Source organism: Pelodiscus sinensis, chromosome 1 (genome assembly GCF_049634645.1).
Source record: "Pelodiscus sinensis isolate JC-2024 chromosome 1, ASM4963464v1, whole genome shotgun sequence".
Lineage (NCBI taxonomy): Eukaryota > Metazoa > Chordata > Testudines > Trionychidae > Pelodiscus > Pelodiscus sinensis.
In genome coordinates this window covers 94,949,162-94,961,568 of record NC_134711.1, presented here as the reverse complement: position 1 = coordinate 94,961,568, position 12,407 = coordinate 94,949,162, and the positions used below count along the sequence as shown (strand labels likewise).

General features: G+C 45.4%; 1 protein-coding gene across 4 annotated transcripts in view; it reads right to left on the bottom strand.

Annotated features, from left to right (window-relative positions):
• Positions 1-12,407, bottom strand: part of LARGE1 (LARGE xylosyl- and glucuronyltransferase 1) — a 498,136-nt gene that overhangs the window by 420,959 nt on the left and 64,770 nt on the right. For 2 of the 4 annotated variants that reach the window (XM_025178889.2, XM_025178890.2), the window contains one exon: positions 4,718-4,818. The exons of 1 other annotated variant lie outside the window; for it this stretch is intronic. In XM_025178889.2, coding sequence (XP_025034674.1) covers positions 4,718-4,804 — 87 coding nt within the window. In that variant the 5' untranslated portion in view covers positions 4,805-4,818. Of the gene's footprint in view, positions 1-12; positions 895-4,717; positions 4,819-12,407 lie in introns of those variants that run through there. One more of the 4 variants, XM_006137969.3, reaches the window with a different exon arrangement.

Genomic DNA, 12,407 nt, shown 5'->3' with positions numbered 1-12,407 from the left:
TCAGCACCTTACCTTCTCGGCGCGGCTGCGGAGAAGCAAGGGGCTGTGCACACGGCTCCCGGTGGGGTGGCTGCCGAGCCGGGCTCTCTCCGTGCACCTCGGGACGGGTGCGGACACGACCCCCGCTCCTGCCCCCAGCACAACGAAGCCTTTCCCCCGCTGCTCCGGGGAGGCGGGTCCCGTTCAGTCCCTGCAGCCCGGCGCTCCGGGGGGGTTTCTCGGCGGGTCCCAGGCAAGGCAGGCGGCGGCGGCTTCCCTGCTCTTCATGGGATGCGGGAGCCGCCAGGAGGGGGGTCCCTCCGGGACGCGCAGCCGAAGGGACGCGGAGTCGAGGGCTCCCTGCCCGCCCGGCTCTCTCTTCAGGGCCTGCCTGCCCGCCCCTCCATGCTGCTCTGGGATGCAGCCCCGGCCAGTCCCCGGCGGCGGTGCGCGCTGTGCACAGGCCCTGCCCGGCGGCCAGCGGGACCCGGAGGCGGGGGCTCGGGTCCGGCCTCCTGCCCCCTCCCCGGGGCCTGCAGGCACGCTCCGCGGGGAGAGGAGGCCCTGCCCCGGCCTGGGAGGCGGCGGGGAGCCCCGGGAAGGTCACGAGCAGCGAGGAGCAGGGCTAGGGAGGCTCCTCCGGCGCGGCTCCCGCTGCTGCTGGCCCGGCCTCAGCAGCTGCCGGGCGCGGCGCTCCGCCCGGGCTCGCTCGGTGCCTGTTCCCGCTGCCAAGCTGCGCTCGCTGCAGCTCCGGGGCCAGGCTGCCCCCTGCGGGGCTCGAGGCCAGGCTGCTGCCGCCGCCTCTCCACTGTCCGGGGCCAAGCTGCCCCCCCTGGTGGTGCGGCTCCCGGGGCCAGGCTGCCCGGGCTCAGCGGCAGCTGCAGCGCCTGTGTGTCTGTGTCGTGTCTGTGCAGCGCAAGGGCTGAGGAGCCGGAGCCGAGGCGGGGCCAGCCCGCTGACACGCCGCCCAGTGACAGGTGGCGAGGGCCCAACCAGGAGCAGCCCCCTGCTGCAGAGGCCCGCCCCTCGCCAGCCTCGGCAAAGGGCCGGCTACACATGGGCTTGGGGAGCCCGGCAGGCGCCGGCCGGAGAGCAGCCAGGCATCTGCACGCCCCATGTCCCTTGGAGGCGCTGGCAGGGGCAGGGCTCCCTCCATTGCCACTTGGAAGCCCCTTCTGGTCCCTGTTGGAAGCTAAGTCCCAAAAGCCCCCGCCTGGGCTTCCCTCCCATCTTTGTGCAGGGGAGCGGGCTGTCAGCCACAAGCTGGGTGCTGTTATAAACTGCTACGGTAGTCATTAAAACCAGCGAGCTGCTAGCGGGACTGGGCAGGACTGTGGTCACAAGGGGGAGAAAAGAGGAGTGCCCAACTCATCATCCTAAAGGACGAGATCTGAACAGTACTTCTGAACGATAAGAACTGAATAGTGTCAGCGATAAAGCTAGCAACTCCTCTGTCTATTGTGGTCCCTTTTCCTCACTCCTCCTCTGACTGTCACTGGAATGAATCCCATCCCATGCCCCAAAGGTGCTGATTACATATTGTGTGTATGTTTCAGGGAAGCACAATAGCATCTAATATTTCTACTGCCATTAAAACGTCAACTTTTAGTACAATAAAATATCTAATTTTCTGGTGCTATTAATATGTCACAATTTAATACCACCTCTTTTAGCTCACACATGGCAGAATTTGTCTCTGGGATGTTTTGCTGCATTCTGGAAACCACTGAGAACCAAGTAATAGAAAGTGTGGACTTTCTCCCCCACAGCCACAGAACTAGCATTGATACTTTATTTTATTCATTGCTTTCATTTCACTTTAGAGGTGTACAATAGATTAATGCAATAAATTAGCGTATTAAGAAGGGAGTGCATGAGAAAGTGGAGAGGGAGGATTGGGTGATGTATCTGAAATTGTCAAGGCAATATTATAATCTGAGCAGAAACTGTTAAAGCGGGGGAGCAAAATGTAAAAAGAAGTAAACACAATTTTATTTAAAAGAAAAACCTTACAGTTTTTAGAGTTTCATTCAACCATCCACATAAAGAGAAAAAAAGTGTATACATACTGTGAATAATAATTTAAATAATCATGGGTAGCAATAATATGGACACAATTCAACATTTATTGCTCTCATTTTCCAGAGCAATAACAGCATATTAAGAGGAGGAAATGGCATCTTTGGAAAATGTCATTCTACAACAGATACTTCATATGCTAATTTGTTCTGTTTTATCAACTATTTAAACACCAGGTCTTATTCAAAGATTGTTTTATGATCGTTTTAAAGAAATCTAGACACATTTAAAAATAATGTTTTGCAGCAAGTTGTTCCAAACTATCTTAAACTCTGGAACAGATTATTCATGGGAAAATAGTATTTGCCATACTAGATCAAGTCATTAGGCCATCAAGCCTGGTATTCTGCCCTCAGCAATGTCCAATGTCGGATGCTTTAGAATCATATGAGATGAACTGAAGTAAATCACGAAGTTGAACGTGCCAGTGATATCCTTTTAAGTGTCATTCACTGGGATGTTTTGATGTGTAATGACACCCAGGAAAGTAATTTGAAAAGTATATCTGTGTGTATCTATAAAAGCTACTGAATTCTGCTCAGAAATAATGATTTGGAGAAACTATATATAACATGCTGGATGAGCTCTGTAATAATAAGTAGTGTTCTCATGAGCAAAGAGAACTCACAAATGACTGATCTATATAAGTGAGTTACTCTGTCCATGCTCCTGAGCCATCATGAATAACATGTGTCTCTATATTTCCTTTCTTTACTGTAGGATTGGAACTACTTTGACAGGTGTGATGAAAGAAAATTGCTGAGGATGTATGGAGGAGGAAACAGGCAGTTCTGAATACAGTTAAATTATTAATAAAGCAAGGTTACATACCCATTACTGGAATTATCAAGAGATATATATTGTGAGTCTCATGCTTCACTATGAAGACCAGTACATTTTAAGGGTTTGATCTTTCAAGATGCTGAACAGTTCCTTCAAGACCATATAACTATGTTCACATTGGGGTTTGGGGTTTGAGCTGTTTTAATCACACTAGTATAGTTCAAGTGGTACAAACTGCGTGCAGACAATATTTTCAGATTAGTCATGTTTTGACCAAGGAAGCTAAAATATCTTTTCCATTCATCTGTTACTCATGATAATATCTAAATACAGTAAGTCTATGCAGAAGGTAGTGGAGGAAAATAAGAATGAAGCATTTGGCATAAAGTGCCAGATTAATCTCAGATATAACTCCACTGAAGTCCTTTTTACTAGAGTTAAAGCACTGAAGAATTTATTTCAAAAGTTTGCCATTTCTTCATCACTCTGGCTGAAATGAACTGTTAGCAGGCCTTCTTAAGATAAAAAGCAAACCATCAGAGAATGAGTGAAAAATGGCATATTACTGTATCTAGTGAATTATGGGACAACTCAATAGCTCCCAAATGTATGCTTTAAAAACAACCATATACATTTTATCACATGCATATAGCTATGCTAAAATAACAATATTATGGTTTCAGAGTCAACTGCTCATAAATTAGGAAACATCAGAATGAAAGTTATCTTGCAATCTTAGTTCAGGCCCCCTCTTTAATTTACATGATCATATACTATTTTCCACAGGACCCTTACCTCATTAGTGTAAAATAAGGATGATGTTCACTTGAGGGGCAGCTATTCAATATTTGGCTTTCTCTTTGTTGTTCAAAATGTAGTCTCTCAAACCTGTTTTTTAAAAAGCTCTTTGTACAGTCAAACTATGGTTCCCATTGACTTCAGCTTCAGCAGTGAACAAATTAGAACACGTACTGGGCACTCAGGACGAAGGACCACACAATTAGATTATGTCTACACGGCAGTTAAACACACATGGCTGGCCTCTGTCAGATAGCTTGGCCAGACTCCAGTCTGAGCCAGAAAATCTACGCTGCAATTAAACAGACCTGTAGCATGAGCCCCAAGAGTCAGCTGACATAGACCAGAAAGATATGGTGTTTAATTACATTGTAGACATATCCTTAGTGATCACCTCTGAAAAGTTTGGTTTAAGTGACTTGCCCACCAATCTACAGGTAATCTGTATCAGAGACAGGGACAGAATACAATTCTTCAGGGCTGCATTCAACTGCCTTAACCATGAGTCCATCCTCTTTCTTCCCACAATGCCCTGCCTCATTCACTACAAACCTTCTTAATTCTCCTGTCATGTGCTCCCAGAAGTGACAACAGACTTGCTTCCTGCTTCTCTCACTTTCCTCAAGTACAGTGTTTCTCAAAGGGGTCCGCAGATCCACTCAGAGAAACTTGCTAACTGGCCACTCTGATTTGTTTATTTACTGGGCCACCTTTTGCATGGGCCAGGCAGCTGCTTCCCGTGGCTCCCATTGGCTGCAAATGGCGAACTGGAGCCAATGCAGCCACGGTTGACTGCAGAGCTGGTAAATAAACAAACTGGAGCAGCAAGTTAGCATGTTTCTCAGAGTGGATCTATGGACCACTTTGAGAAATACTGCTCAAGTGGATCATGTGCAAGGATACTTCCTGCCTACTCCTCTGCTCTGGCTCTCTGGAACATGTCATGGGACCCTGCTCAGCAAACCTCCCAGGCTGCCACTAGGATGTCCCCAGAACCAGCTGTGCAATATCCAGCATATCCACCTCAAACCAGACCCAGAGAACATCTCTTCATGCTTCATATCATCCACTTCCTTACCTTTGTGTCCCCCACTGACAACAGGTGGGAAGATCTGTTGCCATCTGAGAAGGACAAGGAACCTCGCTGAGCCAGCCTGTACTCCATTCTAGTCCCATGACCTGCAGGGGATATCAGCAGTCAGTTCGTCTGTGGCTCCATGAGTGTGGGCATGTACTTGATGTGGTTCACGAACTCTCCCAATACCTAGCCTTTCTGTGAAGAGGGAGAGCTCCTGGTGCACATCTGAGTAGACTGCCTGAGTTTGCAGTCCCTCTTCTAGCTCCTCTGGAACCTACGTCAGAGGTTCCGGTTGCACGTCTCCCTGCACCTCCTGATTGTCGCACACACTATATCACTGGCACCATTAATATATGAGACCATCTCATCAACCTGCTGGTGCTGGCCAACATAGCTATCAAACATGCCAGAAGAAGGAAGGTGGATGGTGTGGTGCTCTGCAAATGTGGGGCCTACTTCTTATCCCCTGTTTGATCATGCCTCTGAGCAGAGTTCCTCTGTCCACTACCTCCTGGAACGCCTATGAGGAGAAGAGGTGTTCTCTGCTCCGATTCTCTTTCCAGTTCCCTGTTTTTACCTTATTGCTTTCATGTTTGTCCTTTTTATTTAATTTATTGTCTCTAGCATTTAATTGTGACCTGGGTCCACTGGCCCTTTCCCCCAGATAAGGAGGATGGTCTTTAAGCCCACCATCTCCTAGCATGCACAATACATACACACCCTTCTACCTCTGTTGTGTGCTCTAGGAGGTGACAGCAGCCTTGCTTAATGCTTCTTTCATTTTCAAGTGGGCCCTTTGGTAGAGTACTTCTGCTCATCCCTCATCCCACTCAAGGTGACCGACAGAATTTCCCAAGCCCTGGGCAAGGTGTGTGGGGGGTGCAGCTCCACACTCTTGGAAGGGGCGGGACCCTGGATGGAAGGGCAAAGCTGGGGCAGCCAGCCCCCTGACAGCTCTCAGAGCCACCCAGAGCATTTTGCCCAGCACTCCGGTGGTGATTTTACAGGGCCCAGGGCTTTGGTCACCATTGCTACCACAGTCGCAGCAATGTTTGCGAGGAGCACCAGGCCCTTTTGAATAGCCAGGTGCCAGGGCAACTGCCCCCTTTGACTTCCCTATCAGTGGGCCTGACCTCAGTCTTCTGGAACATATCGTAGGCCTTTGCCCCACAAGCCACCCCCAATAGTCACCTGAGCCAGCAACATAACATCTAGCCACTTGGCCTTTAGACCACACCCTCAGAACATCTCTATGAGCTTGTGCTTCACTCCATCTACTCCCTCACAGTTGTGTCTCACCACCACATCAAGAGGGGGCCATAAAACAGGGCTCAGAACCTCAGCAGGCCACTCTGTACTCAGTTCTCATCCCATGGCCCTCTGGGCATATTAGTTGTGGCTCCTTCCTGAAGGTATGAGCATAGACTCATGAGAACTTCTACAACACCTGTCCCTTCTGTGTCAAGAGGGAGACCTGGGCACGCTTCTATGTAGAGTGTGTCAGCTTGCAGCCCCTCTTCTGGCTCCTGAAGAATTGCTTACTGAGGTTCTGGATGTATATTTCCTGGCACTTCCTGATCCTTGCACACCACATATATGACTCCATTAAGTTGTGAGACCTCCTTATCATTGGCAGCAGGTAATGTAGGTAAGGGAAGTCATTGCCTTCCCAAAACTGCTTATGTTTCCTGGCCACCCGGGAGGGCTGGCCACAGTGCAGCAGCCGGCCACCCACCAGCGCTGGGGCCCCAGCATGGCATCCCATCTTCCCAGCCACTCATAAAGGATTGGGCTGTGCCGTGGCTGCTCCTGGTCTCTGGCTGCCAGGCACTCTGGCCCCCAGGAAAGGGTGGAGTCACTGCTGGGATGGGTGACAGTAAGGGACCTTGAGATGTTCAGGGAGCCAGGCTTGGCTCCATGGGGGAGGGGAGGAGGTTGCTGAGGGGATGGAGCCTCAGGCGAAAGGAGCAGGGCTGGAGTTTGTCTTGCTCAGCTGCACCTTTACCCACCACTTGTGCTCCTCATCAACCTCGTCCTGGCCACCCATCACTCCAGGAGCAGGAAGCCGGATGGGACGATAGATATTCTACAAATGTAGAGCCTATTTCTGGTCCCTTCTCTGCTCACATCTCCAGATAGAGTTCCTCTGGTCAGTAACCACTGACTCTTGGGACTCTTTTGGGGAGCAATGGGTGCTGCTGGGAGTTTTCTGATTGGTGTCCTCATAATCAACTAGAGCCTGGAATTAGTGGTTCCTCCCCCTTAGTGGAGGGGAGGGCAGATAGTTTTGGGTGGGCCTGCCTGTACACACCTTCCTACATCTTCCACAAATCAAGTAGGAGGCCCTACAGACAACAGCCTCCTTCCATATGCAACCCTAGTACTTTTCCCCAGCAGATCCATCTTTTGCACTGCATGAGACAGGGCATACAGTGCGATCAGCCCTGCATGTAATTATGTTTATTTAACTGGCACTTCAAACACACAATAAAACGAGCACTGTCGTATTATATTCAAGACACAAGACTTTCATGAGCAAACCAAGACAGTTCGTGAGCTAGTCATGAACCAGAGGTTCAATAGCCCTCTACCTGCTCACATTTTATCTAATGCTCAGGATATTCTCAGATGAGCTGACAGAAGAGAGAGTTCTGATTTAACAGAGTTTGGTCAGATTGGGAGGGAGGTAAAGGGAAGGGAGTACAAGAGATGGACACCAAACAAACAGGCAAAAATAATTACTATAAATTGGGCTTCTGTTTCCCACTGTGCCAATGAATTGGATACAATTACAACTACTGCAAGACATGTTGCCCCTCCCTCACCTTTTGCAGCAGGAGAGCTCTCCATTAGAGAACAGCTGGAAGCTTTCAAACAGAAAACAGATAAAATGTAATCCACTCTGGGAAGCAATTTCCCACTTCTTGACCATAAAGTGGAAGTGCTGTTTCTTAAGGTCTCCAAGGTGGGCATTAAAATGAAAAATCTGAAGATTCCTCACCAACATGTGGAAAAAACAAGAGGCAAGATGGTGATGGAGATGGAGGAAATTAAGATGACTAGCAAAACAAGGCCTGTGGACCAACTGGTGTGTGTGACTCAAGAATCTAAAATGTGAGAATCCCAAAGGGAAATTATATATTATCCTATGATCCTTATCTGCTTCTTTTAACTATCCAGTCTTTAGGTGCTTATAGGTTACCAGTTCTGCCTACTTGTTTTTCCCTTTGATATTTTCATACTCTCTGCTCCTTGTTTCCTTTCCCCCTCTCCCTTTTCCTCAGTTTATTTTGGGTCTGCACATCTTAAACTCAAAACTCCAGTCATCTGAAGAAGTGGGATTTGCCCACGAAAGCTATGATACCATCTACATGTTTGTTAGTCTATAAAGTGCTACCACACCATTTGATGTTTTTTAAGTGTATATATTATTTGTTATGCAGATACAGCAAAAGATTAATTTAATTTTCTACAATATCGTCCATTCTTTTGCAAATCCAGTAGCACTGCTGGTTACATACAAAAGTAAATTGATTTCCACTGGTATTCTGAAAAGATGACATGTCACTATAGCTGAAAGATTAGCAGGACAAATATTTGTCTCGGTGTGATTACTTTGTGCATTTGACAGCACTGTGTGCATAAAATGGTTCTTCCAAATAGAGTCACGTATTAATTTCCCCCTTTGTGGGGGAGGAATTATTTAGATACTAATAGGAGAGAGAACAACATTTTTTAAACAAGGACAATGTGATTATAAAACCACAAAAATTGCAGGGGTGCTAAGGGTCAGTGGTCATGTTTGGTACTGTTTTAAACTAATTTCTTGAAATTCATCAGATTTCAGGCATATAATGCTTCTTTAATGGGATTCTTACAGATACTCGACTTAGGGAGAGACTCCTAAAAAAGAAAATGAATTAAAACAGAAGACAATATTTTACTAGTTTTTCCCTGATATGATTCCTACAACTCAGCAAGGGTTTGATCTTGTATTCAGTGAATTCAATGTCAGAGCTCCCTTTGGTCCCAGTGGTGCAGGATCAGTCCCTTAATGAAGAAAATGCTGATTGCTGAACACAATTAAAAATGTTATTGATGGAGGGGGGTCTCCCTGCAAACATGAGAGAGTTGAAGTTCTGGGGAATGCACAGCAGCAAAACTTTTGCACTTTGGTATATATGGTTTCTGTACAGAAACTTCCAAAGAAGGACGAAGACAGGAAACAATGAGGCTGTAGATACCCGGGGATATATAGCAGATACCAATGGATTTGCATGGCTCTATCAGCTCCATTTCTACCTTACTTATAGTCTCCAAAGTGTGAATATTAGCAGTGTGCCATATGTACTCCGTATTTGCATCTTAGCTTATCGATGGATAAGGTGACTGGAGCGCAACTGGGTTCCCCTGAACATGTATTGAATAAGATCATAGAAGAATAAATTTCACTGTCTATAGCGGACCAAACATAAGTTTGTGCAGGGCTAATGTAAAAATGCACACAGAAATGGAAATGTCTTTATAATTAAGAACATCTGGGTGAGTGACACCATCTATGCTGTCATTAAATCTAGCAAATGAAGGCTATTTTCTCATGTGAATCCATTACCATAGGGTGGTTGGCCAATTCCAAGGATGAAAAGGAACATGTTTAGATATATGTTGTGTTTGTTTACATTATTTTGTCATTTCTTCCATTGAGGTACTAATCTCTGTTCACCACACACAACTTCTGACAAGGACTTCCATTTTTACTCTTCCCAAAGTATCCATGTAACTCTTGAAGTGTGGGTAACCTGAACTTCAGAAAATCTCTGCTACCACGTATTCAGAAACCTTAATATACACACAACTATTCTGCACAGAAAGCTGGGAACAGCTGTTTGTGTGCATAAGTTCATCTATTCCTTGTAATGACACACCCTTCAAGAGCAGTGGGTCATTTTGAGCTTTGCATTGAATTATGGCATTTGTCATTGGCAAGGATTCATTTTGTACCCTGTAGAACAAAGAATGGTCCTGCCATGAGGGCAGGGGACTGGACTCTATGACCTCTCGAGCTCCCTTCCAGTCCTAGTATTCTATGAACTTGTCCACTGTCTCTACTTCCACTTCATTATTCTTACCTGCCACTTCCAATGGCAAGTATGACAAAGAATCAGCATTTTATTTAAGTTGTCCCCTGCATGGAACCCCCTTGTTCAGGTGCATCTAAAACAGATCCCATGAAGTTCAGTTTTAACAGAAACAGCAGATATTTCTCTGGCAATAAGAAAACATTTAAAAAGCAAGGTGGAAGCCAGCAGCAGTTTTTATTATATCTCTCTTGGACTAGTTCCGGAAACCTAGATCATGGAGATGATTTATCTTTTCCAGGTACTTGGTAAATATTCTGTGATGCTAACAAAGTGCAAGATGTATCCAAGTGTGTGTGTGTGGCATGTATACACATGAGACAGAGCGTGATTGTGTTATATAAGTTGTGTCTCCTGAAATGCAAAGCCTAGAATAAGTGCTGTTTAGGCAAAAAGTATTCCAATACCAAAAATCTACCATAGAAAAAGGATGATCCAAAAGGAATTTACCGAACCTTCTACATGGGGCAGGAGGAAGGAAGTCTACATCCTACAAAAGGTAGAAGAAATGGACCTTGATCCTCCAAGGAAAGGAGTTGCTTATACTGTTGCTACTTGAGGAAAAACACCTCCTTTCAGGGCAGAAATCTGTGAAGAAATTAATACAAAACTGGCCTTTGGAGAAGGAACCATAGGTTCTCCAGGAAAATGAAATAATAGAAATTGTTCTTATGTTCTAACAGTAAATAAGGGTTTCTGGTCTGTTACTATCATAGACACTTTCCATATTTGGGACAACAGGGCAAAGAAATTTAGACATCTAGGAGATATCTTCTTGTCTCTTCAGATTTTGCCATGAAGTTAGCTGCTTTAAAGTTAAAGACACTAGGACTTTTCAAGGAGTCTAGCACTTCATATTAACTTCTAGGTAGAATCCCAAAGTACAGAGCCAAGGATGCTGTCTCAGCAACTGCATAGCAAGAAAACCAGAAATATATTTGACATACTAAATGCAGCTCTTATGAAATCATTTGAATGGAGTAATTCTTCTTGAATTGACACTTAAAGGAATGCATAAATTATTTTGGTCAAATCAGCAATATCTTGTCATACTTAGCAATCTGAGCGTGATATTTCCTCATTTTGTCTGTGAGAGCTCTTGAATATATCCCCTTCCTTTTTTAACCCTCAGAGTAGCCACAGTACAAGGGGCAGGGGTAGGCAGCAGCAGCACAGAGCAGCTGCTCCAAGTACAAACTTGCCCTGATCTCCTAGGTATGTACCTGGAGCCACTAGCCCATGCTGCTGCTCACTGCTGCCCATGTTGCTGAGGCTATACTACATTTTTAGTGCACTTGCTCGATGACAGCTAGTGCTAATCTCAAACTGAGATTTACCTCCCCCTCCCTAACTCCAAGTGTAGACATAACCTTAATCTTTGGTGGCAGCAGAAGGTTGCTCAGCTCAGAGAGGTGTTTTGCTAGTCACAGTGAAAGAGCTTTTGATAAACTGAGGTGTGAAGCTAAGTTGAACCCAACTTTTTATCGCATCTGAGTGTGTCAATGCCAAAGGAGCTTCCCGTGTTCTTACTGGCATTTGAGAAGGTGTGAACTATAAGCTGGACTCTGCTGGCAGAAGACTAGGAAAATCTTCTAAGAGTCACCTCATTACAGCAGTGAAACTGTCAGTGCCAAAGGATAATATTCTTCACCCTCTTAGCTGTTGCAGGGAAGTTGATGCTAAGGTCAGGCTACAAGGCAATGCCAATACTACGGCACTGAATCTGTCAATGCTAAATATTTCTTCACAGCAGCACTTTATAAACATTCTCCAACATTCTGAGTTAAACTGCTTCTTGACATGATGGGCTTTTTCCTTGATTTTTCACATGACGATGAGGTTGTCAGAATTACTGAAGTCCAAAATGATGAAACAAGTGGCTAAACAAGTGGAATCTTCCTTCAAATCCCAAGTTTCACAATTTAGTGACCCAGCCGCAAATACAAAGAGAAAACATATACAGATGGCAACATCATAGGGTCTCTTCCCACATGTCCTGACTTTTGGCAGTTGTACAGACATTGTTACTAGTACTGGCACTGTGGTTACTGCCTCAACATCTTTATTGAGAAGCATAATACATGTATTAGCTGCTATGTAATATATTAACTGGTGTGGAGCAAAATATTTGGATAGTTTCTGTAAAGAAAAGACAGAAACAAACATGACAGTCCTTAATTGAGGAAAACCTCCCACTAATGACAACAGATGTGTTACTCAATTAAAGACTGAAGAGCCTGGTCTCAAGACATGGAGGATGGCTTCAAAGATTATTTCTCCACATTATTTTAAGGATTGGTTTGACATGGATACCTTGGCTTGTGTTTACAATTGTTCCAAGTGCTCTGTTTGTCATCACAAAGTCTGTGACAGACACTGTATAAGACATTTCTCAGAGATCTTCGACCAGACTTTTTTTTTTCAAATATCACTGAGTATATCCTTGTCTATACTACCCTCCGCTGTCGATCTAATGTACGTGACTTCAGCTAGGCAAATAGCGTAGCTGAAGTCAACGTATTTACTGTGGTGTCGTGTGTGTGGTAATATCA